Genomic DNA, 19,983 nt, shown 5'->3' with positions numbered 1-19,983 from the left:
GGAAATTGGGGTCACAAGGAGCAACGTTTCGAAATGTTGCGCCAAGGCTCTCCCTCCCTTGCATTAAAGCATGCATACGTTAAAATTAGGAAATAAAATAGAGCTTGGTCACAAAATGTGCGGTCATGGTTAAACCACGTCAACATTTTATATTGATTTTTTTATAGAGATAATAAGACAAAAAACAATAGGAATATAAAATGTTGACGGAGTTTAATCGTGACAGCACGAATAGAAGATGATGGGAAGGACATCATAACAAAAGGGCAGACAATAAAAAAATATCAAAGGACATAAACTCGAAAAGCCCGCAGTATTGTGCCGGGAGCGATTTAAAATAAGAAACGTTTCAATTTTCTTTTAGAAACTTGGGAACGTGAAATGCAACGGAGAGAAGTTTCAATTTCCTTTAAGAAACTTGAAAACGTGAAACGCAACAGAAAGAAGTGCAGAAGGAGAAAACAGAAGTACAAAACCTGCTACCTTTAACGTTGTAAATGTTTACGATGATAGAATATTTTCTAAAAGAATAATTCGCTAATGGGAATCTTGGAAAGCTGAAATCTCCGTGATTTCAGCAGAAAATGATGGAAAATGATTGGGACTCCCACCAATCATTCAAATGAATCAAACCCTACCCTATAAATTTATCCTCTGCATGCCTACCATTAATTTATCCGAAAGTGTTGTTTATTTTTCGTCCTGAAGTAAAGCGTCATCTGCAATTTATTCAGAAGGTGTTGTTTATTTTATCATTTTTTTTGTTTGGAAATTAAATTAAAACAAACAAAGGCAATGGATGGATATAAAAGAAGGGAACTTTATTGTTCACTTTAACGAAAAATCATATTTTTACATTAAAAAGTTAATCATGGTACTATTCACTTTACACTTTATTTTGTCCTTATCTTTAAAACTCAAAGCTTGTTCCTTTAGATGTTGGTGATGTGGTCTATCATATAATAATATAAGGAAAACTAATGAAAATGATTTCAAAACTTTGAGTTTTAATCAAAATGACAAAAAGTTGTAAGTGTATAGTATCATAAGTGATTTTTTTGGAGTAAAAATATCTTTAACATTAAAAGTGAACAGTACAAGAGTGTTTCTGTTTGGACCCAAATTTACACTATCGGCCCGTGTAATCAAGGTCATTGAGTGAGCATAGCTCCCAACTGTCGGATGAAAAAATGAACACATTTTATTATTGTTAAACGATAATATTATGGTTTTTATCATAATAATTAACCTTTAATATGAATTATTTGCATCTTGTTAAACCAAATAAATAAGATGCGAATTATATCCCAAGTAAGCTGTAAAGTTCGAATTGATTTGGGATGTTTGACGGAACTTGAAAGCTAAAAATAAATTTGAAATTCATTTGATCAGGATGCATGGTTTAAGGGTGATGGGATTATGATGATGTGATAAGCCTAGGATTTGATGGTCTTGGATAATGATGAGATGTGAAACCTAGATAAGCAAGGCCTTTTTGCATGGTGATGGGCATTGTCAGATGAGTTTGGAGTGATAAGAATTGATGATGGGAGCACAATATGCATGCCGTGTGAAATGGCTCTTGGAGATTTCTAAGGGACACCTGTTGTACCTCTTGTAAAAGTACACAGGCATAAGGAGACTATGGAGATTTTTGCCGAAATGTATGAAAGATAATATCAGTTATTGTTTTTGGGAGTATATTCGGAAAAGGTCTCTATTGGATTGGCGATCAAGGAGACTTGCTATAAATACAGAGGCAATGGCAACAGGTAAAGCCCCTCTAATTCAACACACAAACTGCCCTGCGCAAATCTCGCTTTATGCGAAACATTTCAACAACCTTGAGATTTTTATTTTTCTTTTTCACCAACACATATTCAGTTTGGATAAACAGTACTGTGAATGCAACCGGTGAACATCTTCAATTTGGATAAACAATAATGTAGTCATAGAACCATTCAATTGCGAAGCACCTTCAATTTGGATAAACAGCACTGCTCCAAGACCGACTGGTTACCTATCCAAGTCTCGGTCAAAAAGGATTTTCAAGTCTTTATTGGCAGATGTCATCTCATTAGCCTTCTCAACGAAGTGAGGTGTTACCAGGTTACTACATTCGGCACCTTGAGAGCCGAATTTGATATTGAACTTCGCAAAACTAGCAGCCTTGTCTTCAGGCTCTAGAACCCAAATGCCAATACGTATTCCTTCCTCGGCCGCAGTCGCAAGATCAAGAAGTCAGCAGTGCGCTCAACGCAACATCAACAAATTTTACTTCCCGGCCGAGCTCGGCCGTCGAGTTGGCACGCCTCACACATAACCGAATGACGTGGTTAGCTTATTAATTACTCGATTTACGCGCCACGTAGGCTTGATAGTTTTTAGGATTAACAGTTTCCTTAAGACTCCCTGAGGATGATGCACTTAGCACTCGACTTCTGTTTAAGTGACATTTTGAATTGCTTAGTTCATAAATCCAATTAGTTTTTTCTTTCTTTTCTAAATTATAACGGTATGCTTCTCGCCTTTCTAACGGTTTGCTTCACGCCTTCACCCATAGAAAACTCAATAAAAGATTTTTCGAAAACTCAACGATCACATTTTTAAAAGAAGAAGATTAACTCACGGTTTTTTTTAATAATTTCTCGAAGTTTATAGACATTTGAAGTCATTTTTCGTTATATTATAAGCTCTTTACACGTAATGTAGAGCATTCCGAAGATGCTCGGGCTCCACCACCCATGCAAAGAATTTATCGAAAACTCAACAATTTCATTTTCATTTGAAAAGAAAATCCCCTCATTTTCACAAAAATTATAAATTAAGTCGTGACATTTAATCGATTTTATAAATGCAGATGGTTACTGACATTTTATACTTTAAATTTTCTATATTTAGAAACAAAATGACACTTGCAATAAGTAAAAAATAACTTCTTTTAAGTGTCAATAACATCCGACAAATTTGTACGAATATAGTAACATAATGAAACATACAAACACATGACATCAACTAAACAAAACAAAATAAGAGGGAAAAAAACACTAAACAAGAACAAGAACAAGACGAGGCCCGTTCAGCCTTTGGACTGGATCTGCTTGCAACGGCGCCTCCGGCTCTCTTTGCAGTGTATATAAACACACTACAACAACACAAGCCGAAGTGTGCAGAGAGTGAGAGAGAGCAGAGTACCGATTCCCAAAGAGCCAGGGTGCCAGGAAAATGGGTGGAGAAGCCTTACCCGCCACAGCCAACCCCGCCGCACGAATGGCTCCTCTGGTACTGGGACTACAGGCTTCCGCCCTCGTCGACCATGTTGCCCGCGTTGACTGGTCCCTGCTCGATCAACTCCCCGGCGAGCGCGGTGGCTCCATTCCTGTAAACCCCTTTTGACTTGATTGCTTCTTTTACAAATTTTTTTCTTCTTTTCTGCTACTTGGGTTCGCAAATTTCGGTGCTTTTTATGGATTTATATAATTTTCGATTCTGGGTTTTCTTTATGTCGCTCAATTCAATCAGAAAGTTGAAGACTTTAGCTTTTGGGACATATTTTTGTAGGTTGAAATTGAAGAGCTTGAGCATATATTGAGTGAGGTGAAAACCCATGTAATTTCATCCCCTGATGATTCCTTGCCAATGAAAACCATCGCTGGTGGCAGTGTTGCCAATACAATCCGAGGGCTGAGTGCCGGTTTCGGAGTCTCCTGTGGGATAATTGGTGCATGTGGAGATGATGAGCAAGGCCAGTTATTTGTCAGCAACATGAGCTCTCATGCTGTGAACCTCTCTAGATTGAGGATGAAGAAGGGACCCACAGCTCAGGTTGGGATTTAGCTTAATTTTCTGTTTTTTTTTTTTTTTTTTTTTGGGGTTTTTGGATTGAGTTTGTATATGTTGAGTGCTGAAACTTTGATGGTAATTTGGTGTGGTGCAGTGTGTTTGCTTGGTCGATGCTTTGGGCAATCGGACAATGCGTCCCTGTCTCTCAAGTGCTGTGAAACTTCAGTCTCAGGTGCATGCCTCTGTTTATATGCCCATGTATGCATACATATCTGCGTGTCTGTGTGCATGCGTGTGTGTGTGTTGTGTGCTCGAGCTGTCGGTATTTTGACAACTTCTTCTAATGAGCTTACAAAGAATTATTAGAATTATGTTATCCAGGCTGATGACTTGACGAGAGCGGACTTTAAGGGCTCTAAGGTTAGTCTCTTCTGTACTCAATGTCATAATTCGCTTTAGGCGGAATCATGTGTGAAACTTAGACATAGATGGTATGATTTTAATAGTTGAAAGGGTTTTGTAGATGTATGTGCTGATATCTCTTTTCTTTCAGTGGTTGTTGTTGAGGTATGGTATCATCAATTTGGAAGTGATTCAAGTGGCTATATCGATTGCGAAACAAGAGGGTCTATTTGTGTCCTTAGACTTGGCCAGTTTTGAGGTACAATTATTTTTCTTCGGATTCTAACGTTTGGAGGATGAGATTTGTCCAAATTTGTTGTCAAAGCAAGTTGAAATCTTACTCGTGATTTATTTATTGGGAGATAGCGTTATGGCACAAGATAATGCTGTTTCCAGAATGAATGACAAAAATTTCATTAGAGTGTAGCAGCCCCCATACAATCTTGAACCGAAAGTCTAACTAAAGAAAACTAATAAAGCTGCAAGTGCATTGGTGTAGAATTTTGAGTTTTGATTTTAATCTTTGTTTTCTTATTTCGGCTTTTAATATCAAGTTTCAGGTCTCTATATATTATCTTATATGGTCTTTAACCTTACCCAGATGGTTCGCAACTTTAGATCGCCTCTTCTGCAGCTGCTGGAGTCAGGGGACATAGACCTCTGCTTTGCCAACGAGGATGAAGCAGCAGAGTTGCTCAGGTGACTTTCATTTGGTTGGAATTGTAACATGTTAAAAACTGTTAACCCCGATCTTGATGAAATAAAGTTGACTCTTCTTTTCCACCAGACGGGTAATGTGGTGTTAAATTATCTTGTAGAGGTTCCGAGGGTGAACCGAAGGCTGATCCAGAGGTTGCACTTGAGTTTCTGGGGAAACACTGCCGCTGGGCTGTGGTGACGTTAGGCTCCAACGGATGTATAGCAAGGCATGGAAAAGAGGTCGGAAGCTTAGTAAGATTTTTAGTCCGGTGTTATGTTAATTATCGAGGGTATCTTCTGAAATTTTTGTCTTCCTGTGTCAGATTGTGAGAGTTCCAGCCATAGGGGAAGCCAATGCAGTCGATGCCACAGGAGCAGGAGACCTGTTTGCGAGTGGATTTTTATATGGATTGGTGAAGGGATTATCTCTGGAGGAATGCTGCAAAGTAGGATCGTGCAGTGGCGGATCTGTTATTCGATCTCTCGGGGGTGAGGTCACCCCCGAGAACTGGCAATGGATGTACAAGCAGATGCAGACCAAAGGCCTCACTCTTCCTCATATCCCCAAATGATTTTTTCTTGTTCTGTTGTGTTATCAGAACAACGATTGTTTCAAAATTCATGACTACTAGCCAACTATATATGTTTTCGAAAGCAACGGCGTAGCTATGGTTGCATTTTGAGGCTGACTTGACGAATGCGTACAACGGAAGAACATCAGAGGAGGATCCTGAACGGATCGAGCCTGTTTTTGTAATTTTTCTTTCTGGTTTAAGTTGCAATGTTGGTTTACCATGTTTACTGTTTTTGCAAGTTTTTACTTGTTATATGACACTAAATATTGCGTTTTTATCACAAATAGTCCTTGTATTATTTCGAATTCCTTAATCCTGTTCATATCTTTTTCTATTTGATCAATGTTATCCGCTTTTACGCAAAATCTGAAGTTGAAACTGCAATGCTTGCCAGCAACCGCATTTTTACTAATAAAATTTCAGAGAGACGATGGTATTAACGACTAAACTCCCTCTGAGGCGAAGCAAGAGCTAATAGAAAACCTAACTTTGCTCGAAAACCTTGTAGATGCAGTTAAGTTGCGGCGCTCACTAGATTGTCTGAGAAACATGATAATCTACACTAAATTCATCAAAACAACGTTAAAAGATCAAAAGCTCCACACAGCCTCGGTAAATGGTTCCTTAAGAATGGTGTTTTTGGACACCAGTTAGGTTCAATAACCGTACGGTACCGAATGTAAAGTTGATCTAAGCAGAAGCCACCTTCAAAATATTTGTAAGAGAGAAGAAAAAGAAAAAGGCGAATGTTCAACGATAGATTGTTATCTTCCACAATACCATCCATACTTTAAAACACGTAATGCTAGAAAACCTCATTGAAAGGACGGAAGGGCAACTGCAAGTATCATCCTCAAATATCCATCGGAGCTACATCTGGTTCGGGAGCAGCACCCTGGTCAGCGCCAGCACCCTCACCCTCTTCTGCAGCTGCAGCAGGCTCAGCACCAGCATCGGGTTCAGCTGCTTCAGCAGCAGGAGCCTCATCCTGCACGATCTCAAATGCATCGATCAACTTCTGGACGGTGTCTTGATCCAATATATGGAATGGCTCCCCAACTCCTACCACAGCAATTGTGCATATGGAACTTCTAAGTTTTTCTCCCTGCAAGGTTTCCCTAGTTGCAATGAGGGCATCCTTGATCAGATCCTCCCTTGAAGAGCCTGTGAAGTTCTCAAACCTGCGTTCCAAGTATGTCTTTGCAGCTTGTGAGCGAGACCCTATTGCAAATGCCTGGTATTCAAAGTAGTTTCCACTTGGGCAGTTGTAATATAGGTGTGCTCCAGACTCATCCAACCCACCTACTAATAGTCCAACACCATATGGTCGCTTCCATGAGCGCTGGGTGCAGACCTGTTATCCACAGGGTATATAACTAAGATAACGAAACATAGGCTCTCCAAATAGATGTACAAATAGACACATGTAGTGGTAAACATGAAGGGAAGATAACCGATTAGAGAGACCAAAATAAATATTGAAGAGACATCAAGGAGTTTTTTTGCTCTTTTTGTGGCAGTTTTGCAAAGTTTTGCTTCTAATCAGAGGAATACAGGTGACAAACAGATTCAGCATCTACTAGTAACAAATGACCATTCCTCAAGCTAAAACGGCTGATTCAGAACCCAACAAAATTACAAATTTCTCAAGTCTAGAGTTCAACTTCAACTCATCTTAGAGAATAAGCAAAATACGCAACTAATATAATCTTACTGAATCCATTCACTTGTATCCTTGTGGATTAAAGCTTACGAAATTTGAGCAGATGTCTCCACAAAATTGTTAAATGAATGCATAAGAATATGCACATAGTTTCATCTTCTAGGGAAAGAGAAACCTCTGTATACCAATCCGAAATAAAATTTAACTACAAGTATCAAAGATAAATAGTCTGCACATGTGAGTGTATGCACAAAGAGAGAGAAGGGGGAAGGAAAGTTCTTATCTCAGAATTCTGTCCGCACGCAAATAAAGTACATTTATCATAAGTTGTATCATACATAATTCTTAACACCAGTAATCTACAAACAGTAGCTAGTAGCTCATCAACAACAAACCAACTATTCCAGAGGTACGGGATCCCGAAACAAAGTTATCCTTTCTACATGGAGCCGATTTTTTTATTGAAATGCAAAATGTACATGTCTATAACTACTTTATAAGAAAAGGTATAAGATCTTCATGGTCACAAGAGTTCCTACAAAGCCAGTTAGACAAATGTCTACAACTACACCACAATCCAAACCCATATAGCCTATCATTTCTGCCCGGAAGTTTCACTTTACCATATGCGACTCAGGTGAAACGGAGTAACAAGATATGATCTTTTAACTTGGGTTGTTTGATACCTAATGAAAGCGTCAATTTCCCAGAAACCCCCGGAAATTAATAAGAATTTCAACTACCCACCCCGGGAAGAACCCTAATTTCCAATTCCCCATCCAACAACCACAAGTCGCAAAGCCCATTCACTAAAAACCAGAAATTTAAATAAATGAGCAGCATAAACAGATTCAAAATTAGGGCTTTTACCTGAGCCTTATCGGCGAGCTGAACGACGAGTCGACCTACGGGGAGCTGCGACTCGTAAGTGTAGTTGTAATTTATGGCCTCCGACCGCATGTACCGGGAGAGCACCCGGCCGTCGGCTGTGAGCCCGGCAATGGCAACGCCGATATGGTCGTCGACCTTGAAGATCTTCTTCTGGTGAGATGAGAGCTCGGAGTTGGCCTTGTTGACGCACGCCAAAACCACGTGGGTTTTGGATCGGAGCCCAATGGCGGCGGACCCTTGCTTGACTGCCTCCATGGCGTACTCCACCTGGAAGAGCCGCCCGGCGGGGCTCCATGTCGTCACGTCGGTGTCGTATTGGTTCCTGAACATCTTTGCGGCGTCGTTTCTTGTTTCTCTCTCTAAGCAGAAATCACAGTGCCTCTCTGTCGCTGAACTTCTGGGTTTCTTGTTTCTCTCTCCGAGCAGAAATCACAGTGCCTTTCTCTCTCAGTGAACTTCTGGGGAATTTTATAGAGGGTTTTCTTTTTGTTCAAGGCAAGTGACACTCCGACTCTCTATTTCTGCAAGAGAGGTTTTTTTGTGCCGAATCCGGATCTTCGTCCGATCGTTTTGTGAGGATTCAGATCCGTGAATGGTCCACTTATCGTATAGTTAAAAATTATTTAAATATTTTTATTTAAAATTAAACATAAATAGTATTTAATAAAAAATGACGGTAAGATATACAATGAATCGAAATAATTCACGAATTTTTAAAATCTTTATAAAAAAGATCCGAAGAGAATCCTATTGGTTATGTGCCTTCATTTTTTGCTCTTTGCCCGTAATTGGTAAATAAAAAAATAGAAGAAAATAAAAGGTTTTAGGTCTGAGCCCAGATGGCTTGTTGGGCCTCAGGCCCAAAAGTAGGTCTATGAATTGTGGATTGACTAAGCAAAAAGTCTAGCCCATGGAGTTGGACTTTGAACCCAAAATGTACAAGAGAAAAAATTTCACTACAGGGGGGAGATTTTTGGGGAACCCTCATATGTTCATTGGAGACGGATAATGTTAATGAAATTAAAATTTTAAATTAAATTTGCAAATAAAATGATGGAACACCAATTAGAAATAAGCACGTACTTAAATAATAATCTAATTATCAACAACCACATTATTAAGTTTGCAAAATTTGGTTTAAATATTTGATTTCCGTATAATTACCCCGTTATGGCAGATACAAGGGGATCCCCTGCATTTGGATCCACTAGTAATTGGAGAACTGTGGGACTAGAATGCAGGAGAGTCACCCATATAGTCCTGGTCTCTTAAGGTCATTATTTAAGGACCTATGAGGACAAAATGCATATTAGTCATAAAATTATATTAGTTTAGATCTAAGTGTTTAAAATATTTGACAACTTAATAAAGCAAGGCAATAAAAATGAGTTTTTTTTTATTAGTTCATGAATTTTAAGCTGATTTTGTTTTATTAAGTGATCAAATATTTTAAGTTTTTTTTATCTAAACTAATATAATTTTGTAGCTAATATGCATGGGTCCTCTTAGGTCTATGAGAGCAAGTTTCTCACCCATAATGTGTCTCTTGGGCAGAAGGATGATTTGTCACAGTAGTTTCATTTTGGGATGCTAAAATAGCCATCACCTCTCCACCATACAAGTTCTAACCCTACAACATTAGGTGTTTTATATTATTTTTTTCTATTAATGGAGAATAACTTACATTCACTCAAATATATATCAGAGTATTATCGCAATACGTATAATTTAAGAACGATGAAATATACACCCTACGATAATCGAGTTAATTATTATCTCGTGACATGGAAAAAATGAAAGAGAAAAGGCGAAAGAGAAAAAGAGCCTCATGATCATCACATTATTATATATTTTTTATGCATCAATTATTCATGCGATCATTGATCCAAGATATGCATTAGATTCCTCCCAAAAGGCTTTGTCTCCTCAGTCCAATCATATATAGTTGTTTACTAGTCCTAGCAGGATTGTTACTTTACTTGTAACTTTTGCACATGGAAGTGTGCATGTGTGGCCATGGATGATGATGTGCTTTTGTAGAAAGTAAAAGCTATGTCTTAAGGACAAGGATTGTCTGTTCTCTTTGTTCTCGTGCCTTTTTATGTCTTTCTATTTGTGTGCTCACGGTTAAACCATGTCAACATTTTATATTACTATTCATTTTTGTCTTATTATCTCTATAAAAAAACAATATAAAATATTGATATGGCTTAACCATGACCACACAAAGTAGGAGGGCACGGGAACAAGGAGGGCAGACAATCCTTGTCCATGTCTTAATCCATTGCAAGGTTTATGAGCTAAGTTGTTGACGCAACAGTAATGTTATCGTTTTTTATCGAAATGTCATATGTTTGAGTCTTGGAAATAACATATTTACAAAACACGAATAAGATTGTGTATGATACTCTCCGGCCGTTGCAAATCGAAAAATCTTGTTGGCTTGGGATCGCCTTTTACGAGCAAGGTGTAAATTCTCACTAATTTATTTTCTTGGTATGCATAAAATAGAGGACAGATCCATTAGGGGCTTACTAAATCTCGAGACCATACAAAAACCGGAAGAAAAAAAAAGGCACATAAGGTCCCCAAAGGACTGTATGATAATCTTGATATGGGACCTTACGAGGTTAAAAATTCCACATCCACCACTAAAAGCTTGATTGGAAGCGTTCATGTTACAAGCATTATAAAATTATCAACAATTTGTCATAAAGCACTTTCATATGTGTCATTTTAGTTACTTGAAAGCATTTTTAGCTAATAATACATAAGCAACTTAGATTACTTTAAGCAAATCGCATTACAATTTTATTTTTCAAGCCAAAAATGAATGAATTGGTTAGATCACACATTGGGCATTGCCGTTGCTGAATTTGTTTAGTTAGTTTCGTGAATCGTTTCTCAATTGCATATTTGCATGCAAAAGGCTTCAACAAAAACGAACGTTAGGTTAATTTAATTAAGAGTAAACTGTCGATTTGTCCCCTGAACTATCATCCAACTTTCGATTTCTCCCTTGAACTTTTTAAGTGAAAAATTAAGGACTTAAACTAATTTTTTTTGGCCGATTTCCCCCTGCTGTTAAATTTTCATTCATTCCATCCAAATTTCTATTAAATGGAAGCATGTGCACAACATGTGTGGGTAGTTTGGTCGCTTCATTCTTTAAAATAATTGAAAACCTTAGATTTCTATAATATAAACCTATGCAAATATGTGTAATTCTATAGCTTTTGTGTATGGATGTTTAGTGAAGTAACGCTTTTGTTCACAAATGAGAGTTACGTGGTTTGCATATGATAATAGTTAACGTTAATTTGGATGAAATATATTAAAAACTAACGGTAGGGGGAAATCGACCAAAAAAATTAGTTTAAGTCCTTAATTTTCCAATTAAAAAGTTAAGGGGGGAAATCAAAAGTTGGATGATAGTTCAGGGGGCAATTCGGTAGTTTACTCTTTAATTAATAATGTGATTGATATCAGTTTTTATCATCTTACTAGCATCATTTATCAGTGCAGACAATTTATAAAACACATAGCTGGATGCGAGTTAGTGCATGTTTATTGGGAGAAGAGCATGGTGGCAGATTAAAATGCCAATTGAAGTTATGATATGGATCTTGAGTACTATTATGTTGAGAATTCTTGATTAGATTAGAATTCGGTTATTTGATGATATGATATGAGTTCTTAGAACTCAAACTATCTATAATAACTTTTTGAGCTAATTTTTGGAATGATGCATTGCTTTATGTTGCCAAAAGAAAAAACGACCGTTAGGTTGTAGTCACATGATAAGTACTTGTGCAAACAACGGTTGGATTCTAGTCACATTCAAATGAATACCAGTTAGAAGGATTTTTGTTATAATTAGGCTTTCTTTATCCATCTTTCCCATTCCGCTTTTGGTAATAATCACTTCTTGAATAAGTACTTTGCCTCTCCGCCCTGCAATGAGTGCTTTCTTTATGCTCAGTTGTGGAGATTTACTCGTGGACCTAATACATTATTATTTACTTCATTTAAGCATTTGAATAATTGGGAGTTTCTTTCTTTTTTCTAAATGGAAGGACAATATTCATTTACAGCACTAATACTTAGGGATTCCATTGATCGATTTCTTAATTTATGGACTATCTTGATGAGTTTGATCCCTTCATTTCAATCGCTCTTATAAAAATGCAATAATGTACATTTTTTAAAAATAATAAAAAGTTCAAAAAAACTTTAATTTTAATAAAAAATGACAAATAAAAGTATAGTGAATAGTACCAGGAAAAGATTAAAATGTGGTTTTTCGTTAAAATTGAATATTACTGGAAGTGTTTCGTTAAAACTTCTTATTTTTTAAGGAAAACTAATGAAAAAGGTTTGAAAACTTTGAGTTTTAACGATAAGGATAAAATAAGGAGTAAAGTGAATAGTACGAGATTTGACTTTTTAGTGTAAAAATATGGTTTTTCGTTCAGATGAACAGTACCGCAAGCTTTTCGTTAAAACTCCTTATTTTTTATTTATTTTTCAGTTGTTTATTTAACCTTCCTAAACTACCCCTGAATTTTATCATAATACCCAATTTACCCTTCCTTTTGTCGGTGTCAACTGTGGCAGATTTGACACTGACGCGTCGGGTTCGGAAGAGCTTCCCACGCAACACGACAGCACAAACAGCCAATCGATAAAAAGCCTGAGTCAAAAGTTCACTGTCCACACTCACCGGCTACCGCCGGTCACCCACCCGATCTTTTGCTTCCAAAACCGATTAATTCAACTTCCGTACTCTGACAGTTAGACCGCATAATAGCATTTTCCCGGAAAATCCTCTCTCATAGTTTCATCTCTCTCACGGTGATCTCTCTCTGGATTTTGCTCCGAACACTGACAGGAGGAGGAAGAAGAAGCAAAACGCAGCGCAGCGCGTGGTTCTCACCTTCCGGTCCATCAATGGAGTACCAAGCTCCGTCCGTGGCGCTTTCTCAGAAGCTCTCCAACGGTCTCTCCATCTACGACGGCGTTTTCTCCTCCGCAGCTGCATCCAAGTTCAAAGGCTCGAGTTTCTCCTCCCGAGTCGACGACTACGGCGAGATTTTCGGCGGCTCCGGAGCTTCGTCGATTCCGGTGCTCGACGTTCCGGAGCTCCGTGAGCGGAAGGCTTCGGTGGATGTTCGGAGCTCGAAGCTCGATTACTCTAACGTCTTCGGTGGATTTGGAGATTCGGATTTCGCAGTGCCATATGAGGAGCTCTTTGCGGAGCCGAAGAAGAAGGAAAGAAGGTACATTTATTCCTCGCTCCTTGAGAATGCGCAATTTTACTTGTGTTTTGAGCCTGCAAGTTCGTTTCTTTCGTAATCTGGCATGGTAAATTATTAATTTTGATACTTTAGATAGCTTGTTCGTTGAAATTTCAGTTCGATTTTTATAAATTTGAGTAATTTCGGTAGCTGGCAGTTGTAAATTGCAGTTGAAATCCAACCGTTAATAATTTCATCCTTTGTTTGGTTTCTGAGAAAACTTCAAGAAGATAAATTCGAACCGAATCCGAGAGCTCTTAGTTCTTATATGTAGGGTTAAATCAACCGGAAATAGCGGACATTTCACACCGAAAGATAAAGAAGCAAACTTTTACAGCTACATAGATTGACATTCTGGCGTGTGTGTATGACTGTATTCCTTCTTATGAATAGGAAGCCGGCTGAAAAGCGGTCGCCTTCGAAAGAGGCAGATCCTTCTAATACCGAGGGGAATCGTGTTTTGTCACATGAAGCGTCTTGTCAATCATTTGATGGTGCCAAGAAGCTCAACATGTCATACAATAAAACCAATCACAGAAGCAAAAGTTTTACAGGCGGAACAATGCTTCATGCTGTTCCAGCATATACATGTTTGGTTGATGAAGTCAGTCCCGTACGCGCGACTGAAGGTGATAAACCGGTACCTTGCAAAGAAAATGGTGCTTCCCCTAACAATAATTTATGTGAGAGAATGACGGTGGGCAACCATCTGAAGGCGGCAAGAGACCTCCCAGCTGTTGATGATAGGAAGCAGACTTCTGGGGCAGGTGCCAAGGTTCAGAATAATTATGATCGGAAAAGATCCATTTCGCACAGTGAGTTATTTAATGCATGTGAAATTAATCCTTCAAGCAGTCCATCAATTTCAAGCCCGCTGTCTGAGGGCAAGGTTGAATTTGAGAAACCAATGGCTTCTATTTTTGGCATGTCTAGAAGTGATAATTTAGAAGGTTCTGGCCTTGTTTCTTCACCACCGTACTTTGATGAGGAAGTAGACACAAATTCTACTGCTGCTGCCTCTGCGGCTGCTTTGATAAAGGCAATAGAGGAGGCTCAAGCAAGGATAAATATGGCAAAAGAGTCGAAGGAAAGAAAGAAGACTGGTTCGCAAAATCGTGTCAAACCGAGCTTTAACAATGGCACAAAATTTGAGGTGAAAGGAGATAAATTTGTAGATACAGTAAGCATACCAAAAGAGAGGAAGACTCGGGGGTTACATGAAGAAGGGGCTGTTCCTGTTCATGTATCTACTAGTACAAAACTTGAGGTGAGGGGGGATGAATTTGCAGACAAAGTGAGCATACACCAAGAGAGGCAGGCTCGGGAGCTACATGAAGAAGTGGCTATTTTTGTTCATGATTCTACTGGTATGAAACTTGAGGCGAAGGAGGATAAATTTGCAGACAAAGTAAGCATGCCTAAAGAGAGAAAGACTCGGGAGTTACATGAAGAAGTGGCTGTTCCTGTTCATCATTCTACCAGTACAAAACTTGAGGTGAAGGGGGATAAATATGCAGACAAAGTAAGCATACCCAAAGAGAGAAAGACTTGGGGGTTACATGAAGAAGTGGCTGTTCCTGTTCGTGTTTCTACTAGTACAAAACTTGAGGTGAAGGGGGATAAATTTGCAGACGGAGTTGGCCTACCCGAAGAGAGGAAGATTCAGGAGTTACGTGAAGAAGTGGCTGTTCCTGTTCATTTTTCAATTTTTTCTAATGGGCTGGCACAAGTAACTGCAGCACTTGATGATGTGAGTAAAATTTTTCGTGCTAAGGAAACTGGAGGGAAAATAGGGAAGGAATCTATATCAACTCACATAGGTCGTACACAGCAACAAGCTGATGTACCAGAAGCAGCTGAACAATTTTATGAAGTTGCTGACACAGGTGAACCTGATTTCTCAGAAGCAGTAGAACAGTTCTATGAATTTCCTGATATGGGAGAACTTGATCTATCAGAACCAGCAGAAGTGTTCTATGAGTTTTCTGACTCGAGTGAGCACCAGGCTACAACAGTAGAGGGTGAAGAAGCCAACCCTGCTGTAAAAATGATACAAATTGCTGATGAAGAGGAACAGAAAAGGAAGAAGACAACCATGGAAGCATTTGAAAATCCAGAACTATGTGGCGAGAGATTACAAGCAGCTAAATACGATGAACACGGGGAGTTGGAGAAGATATTCAGTCTGGATGTAGGGTTATCTAAGTGTGAAGAACATGCAAGTGAACTGGAAACAGTTAAAGATGCTTTTGATCAGGAAGAAAATGAGAAAAGACTGGAAGCTTCCAGAGAGCATGAAGAAACTGGGAAGCTTCAGGCTTCCTATTTGAAGGAAATTCTTGAAGAGAAGCCAGGGGAGCTCGAGAAGCAAAAAGGATACAACAGAAGACATGAAACTCAAGAGTTACAGGAAACCAGACATGTGAAACGGAAATTGATGTCTCAAGAGTGGGTTGGATATGAGAAGATAGGCAACGAGGTTTACAAGCAGGAAGAAGATGAGAGGGAGCAAAAACATGTCCACAGGGAAGAAGACACTGTGAGGTGGTTCAACAAAGACAACAGGCAAAACATCATTGAGGAGACATTTAAGGACTCTAACGATGAGGAATATGTTGAGAAGAGAAATGAGAGCAAGTCTGAAGGACATGAGAAGCTTGACGACACAAGAGAAACTGAGATGATACCTGAAGGGGCCGCTAGTCAAGAGATAGAATGTGAGAAGAGACAACAAGAGAGTTTTCCATGTGTAGTAGATGGGAGAACGGAAGTACTGATTGATCAGAGTACAGAGGATGAGAAGGTGACAGATGCTCGAGAGGATCTAAAGAACCCAGACTGCAATTTTGAGGCAACTAATAACCTATGTGAAGAGGGTGACAGTGAGGACCTAAATGAAAAAGAGGGGCCCACTGGTCATGCAGAGTATGCCAAGGATGTAGAAGAAACTCTGGAGGTACCTGCACATGAAGAGGACGGGAATAGAATAGAAGTTGCCGAAACTTTGGATGAACTCGAAGAGAATGTGGACCATTCAGAATCAGTTGAAGAGGATAATGGCACAGTAGAGAAAGAGATGCATGAAACAGACTGCAATTTTAAGGCAACTAATAACCTATGTGAGGAAGGTGACAGTGAGGACCTAAGTGAAAAAGAGGGGTCCACTGGACAAGCAGAGTATGCCAAGGATGTAGAAGAAACTCTGGAGGTACCTGCACATGAAGAGGACGGGGATAGAATAGAAGTTGCTGAAACTTTGGATGAACTCAAAGAGAATGTGGACCAGTCAGAATCAGTTGAAGAGGATAATGGCAGGGTAGAGAAAGAGATGCATGAAACAGACTGCAATTTTGAGGCAACTAATAACCTATGTGAGGAGGGTGACAGTGAGGACCTAAACGAAAAAGAGGCGTCCACTGGACATGCGGAGTATGACAAGGTTGTAGAAGAAACTCTAGAGGTACCTGCACATGAAGAGAACGGGGATAGAATAGAAGTTGCTGAAACTTTGGATGAACTCAAAGAGAATGTGAACCAGTCAGAATCAGTTGAAAAGGATAATGGCACAGTAGAGAAAGAGATGCATGAAATAGACTGCAACTTTGAGGCAACTAATAGCCTATGTGAGGAGGGTGACGGTGAGGACCTAAACGAAAAAGAGGGGCCCACTGGACATGCAGAATATGACAAGGATGTAGAAGAAACTCTGGAGGTACCTGCACATGAAGAGGATGGGGATAGAATAGAAGTTGCTGAAACTTTGGATGAACTCAAAGAGAATGTGAACCAATCAGAATCAGTTGAAGAGGATAATGGCACAGTAGAGAAGGAGATGCATGAAACAGACTGCAAACTTGCTGAGTTACCAAAGCAAGTAAAAGATGCAACAGAGGTCCATTCTTGTGACGAAAATGGAATAACTCTGAAGGGAAATGACATGAGCTCTGGCCAAAAGCAAGATGACCAGTTTGTTAGAGAGCCCGAAGTAGTCAACGATTTCGGAAAACAAGTTGAAGAATTGGGAGATATAAATAAGGATATGATGGAAGCTGAAGTTTCTGCGAAGCAGGAAGAGAACAGGAATAATTCCAGGTCTTCACATAGGAAAAGATGGTTTGATAAACTTGATGTTTCTGAAACTCTTATTAAGCTCAAGGAGAATGGGAACCAATCAGAATCAGTTGAAGAGGAGAATGGCATGGAGGAGAAAGAAATATGTGAAGCTGATGGCTTGGCTTCAGGTGTCAAACTTGCTGAGATACTGAAGCAAATGGAAGACCCAATTGAGAGCCATCCTTGTGAAGAAAATGGGATAAATGTAGATATAAATGCCATGAACTGTGGGCAAAAGCAAGATGTCACTTTAGAAAAGCATGTCGAAGATATGGAAGAAATCAATGAGGATGTGAAGGAAGTTGAAGTTGTCGTGAATCAGGAAGAGAACAAGAATAATTCCAAATCTTCTCACAGGAAAAGGTGGTTTGATGATGGGACCAGTACAGAAGTGGCTCAGCTTTCTCATATCCTAAGAAGAAAGGGCAGAAATATGCGACTGGATCATGAGATGGAGACAACATGTGCAGAGGAAAATATGGATAATCATAAAGCAACCACGACAGAAGAGTGTGTAATCATTCATAGTTCACTGCAAGTCTTGGAACAAGAAAAAGGCGAGAATCGTCAAACAACCTTGACTGCAAAGAAAAGTGAAAAACGTCATACTTCAAAGAAAGAAGTGGAACAACAAAAAATGGAAAATCAACAAGAAACCCCGACTGCAGAAGAGTGTGAAACTAGTGCTAGATTGCAAAAGGAAGTAGAGATAGAGAAGGAACTCCTGAAACAAAAACAGAATGCAAAAGGGAGGGAAAGGGAAAGAGTAAAGGAGAAAAAAGCTGTTGAAAGGGTAATTCGTGAAGCTCGCGAAAGGGCATTTGCTGAAGCTCGAGAAAGAGCTGCTGAAACTCGTCAAAAGGCAATCGCTGAGGCCCAAGAAAGGTCGGGAAAGACTTCTGTAAAGGCTAATGATATTTCCTTAGCTGAGAAGGTTTCAAAGGAAGCTAAACTAAAATCTGAACGTGCTGCTGTGGAAAGAGCAACTGAAGAGGCTCGGGAGCGTGCCTTAGAAAAAGCATTATCTGGGAAGGCTTACGAGGCAGGAAAGCAAGCTAAGAGATCTGTTTCTGAGAAATCTTCTGGTGCTTCTAGAGATGATGGAATGAAGCTGGGTGTTTCGCCCTCTGTGAGTATTTGTTTTAATGGTTTACTCTTACCAAGTATCATGAAGCTTGTCCAGCTCTGACAACAAAAATTAATGGATAATAAAAATTCTTGCAGGACCCAGAGTCTAAATCAAGATACCCAAGTTCTTCAAATAACAGCGGTATGTGGTTATCTCTCAGTGCCATTATAGCATTCCATTCTATGCATTGATCTCATATTTTTACAGTGTCATCATAGCATTCAATTATAGGATATGTACTATTTAACTCTCTGCGACTTCTGAACAATTTTTTTCCTTAATGAAGATCCTTCCCCTGCTGAGAGGAGTGGTGGAAGTAATGTTGAATCAGCTCAAAGGTGCAAAGCTAAGTTGGAGAGGAATCAACGGACGGCAGAACGTGCGGTATGTTTCTGATCTTTCTCGGTTTTGATCTTCTTGATCTTTGCTTGGTTCTGAATACAGTGGTGACCTATAACAAGCCTTGCTTCATATTTTTTACCCTTTCCAATCTCCTTCAGGCTAAAGCTCTTGCGGAGAAGAATATGCGTGATCTTCTTGTACAGAAAGAGCAAGCTGAGAGAAATGTAATTTCTCACTCTTGTGAATACACGTTTACATACACACCAAACGTTTTCTCACTCTTGTGAATATAATTTTGTGCAGAGATTAGCAGAAGGTCTCGATGCCGAGGTCAAAAGGTGGTCAAGCGGGAAAGAGAGAAATTTGCGGGCACTACTTTCAACGCTACAATACGTATGTGCCAGCCTGATTCATGTTTCTTTTGCGATATTTGTATGCCTTGTTTCTGTTTCATCTTCAGTGTTCAATGATGATGATTGTAGGCAAAGCAGATTAAATTTCCAATTCCTCTATAATTAGCTAGTTTTAACTTGATGTCTGTAACTGGCAGATACTCGGGCCGGATAGTGGTTGGCAGCCAATTCCTCTAACAGAAATCGTTACTACTGTGGCTGTAAAGAAAGCTTACCGTAAAGCTGCTCTCTTTGTTCATCCTGACAAGTTACAGCAACGGGGTGCAAGCATACAGCAGAAGTACACTTGCGAGAAGGTGTTTGATCTTCTACAGGTGCGTTTCCAATCTTCTGTCCCCAAATATGTATGAAGTTTATCAACCGCAATCTTTCTCAATTTTAGCAAAGATCGAGATCAAAATTTTGAGTCTTTACTTATATTTTTTTCGGGTTTACTCTCCAGGAGGCTTGGAATAGATTCAACGTAGAAGAGCGGTAGACTCTCTTTTTTTGGTACGTACAGAGGAGCAAATAAAGTATTACTGTGATAGGTTCCTCTTGGAATAATTTATATAGCAATATTAGGAAATAGAGTGTAGGCATTCTTTGTAGAAAATGGAAGTGTAATCCTATCATCCTCTTTACCCAGAAGTAAGAAAAATAGAAAAAGATAAGAAAATGTCCGTCCTCGTCCTCG

At 39.2% G+C, this 19,983-nt stretch overlaps 3 protein-coding genes across 4 annotated transcripts; 2 read left to right on the top strand and 1 right to left on the bottom strand.

Moving 5' to 3' along the window:
• Nucleotides 1–2,995: 2,995 nt before the first annotated feature.
• Nucleotides 2,996–5,764, top strand: LOC103428644 (uncharacterized). 2 transcript variants are annotated; one of them, XM_008366767.4, is made up of 8 exons: nt 2,996–3,381; nt 3,562–3,825; nt 3,938–4,015; nt 4,165–4,203; nt 4,337–4,444; nt 4,787–4,884; nt 5,004–5,124; nt 5,208–5,764. In XM_008366767.4, the coding sequence occupies exons 1-8, from the start codon at nt 3,226–3,228 to the stop codon at nt 5,454–5,456; spliced, it is 1,113 nt and encodes a 370-aa protein (XP_008364989.3). In that variant the 5' UTR covers nt 2,996–3,225; the 3' UTR covers nt 5,457–5,764. The 2 variants fall into 2 exon arrangements, with proteins under 2 accessions (XP_008364989.3, XP_008364987.3); XM_008366765.4 differs by having other exon boundaries at nt 3,006–3,381; nt 4,150–4,203.
• A 301-nt stretch (nt 5,765–6,065) lies between these two features.
• LOC103428645 (proteasome subunit alpha type-1-A) lies at nt 6,066–8,621 on the bottom strand. Its single transcript, XM_029106627.2, has 2 exons — nt 7,993–8,621; nt 6,066–6,813 (listed from the first exon to the last, which is right to left on the bottom strand). Exons 1-2 carry the CDS (start codon nt 8,341–8,343, stop codon nt 6,313–6,315), a joined length of 852 nt encoding a protein of 283 aa, XP_028962460.1. The 5' UTR covers nt 8,344–8,621; the 3' UTR covers nt 6,066–6,312.
• A 4,105-nt stretch (nt 8,622–12,726) lies between these two features.
• On the top strand, nt 12,727–19,965 carry LOC103428669 (auxilin-like protein 1). The gene is made up of 8 exons (XM_029106626.2): nt 12,727–13,292; nt 13,704–18,552; nt 18,648–18,693; nt 18,839–18,936; nt 19,053–19,118; nt 19,198–19,287; nt 19,445–19,621; nt 19,750–19,965. The coding sequence occupies exons 1-8, from the start codon at nt 12,964–12,966 to the stop codon at nt 19,783–19,785; spliced, it is 5,691 nt and encodes a 1,896-aa protein (XP_028962459.2). The 5' UTR covers nt 12,727–12,963; the 3' UTR covers nt 19,786–19,965.
• Nucleotides 19,966–19,983: the final 18 nt, after the last annotated feature.

Source organism: Malus domestica, chromosome 08 (assembly GCF_042453785.1).
Source record: "Malus domestica chromosome 08, GDT2T_hap1".
In the NCBI taxonomy this organism is placed as follows: Eukaryota; Viridiplantae; Streptophyta; class Magnoliopsida; order Rosales; family Rosaceae; genus Malus; species Malus domestica.
Note: the sequence above shows the minus strand (reverse complement) of the source record. Positions and strands in the feature narration are given on the sequence as shown.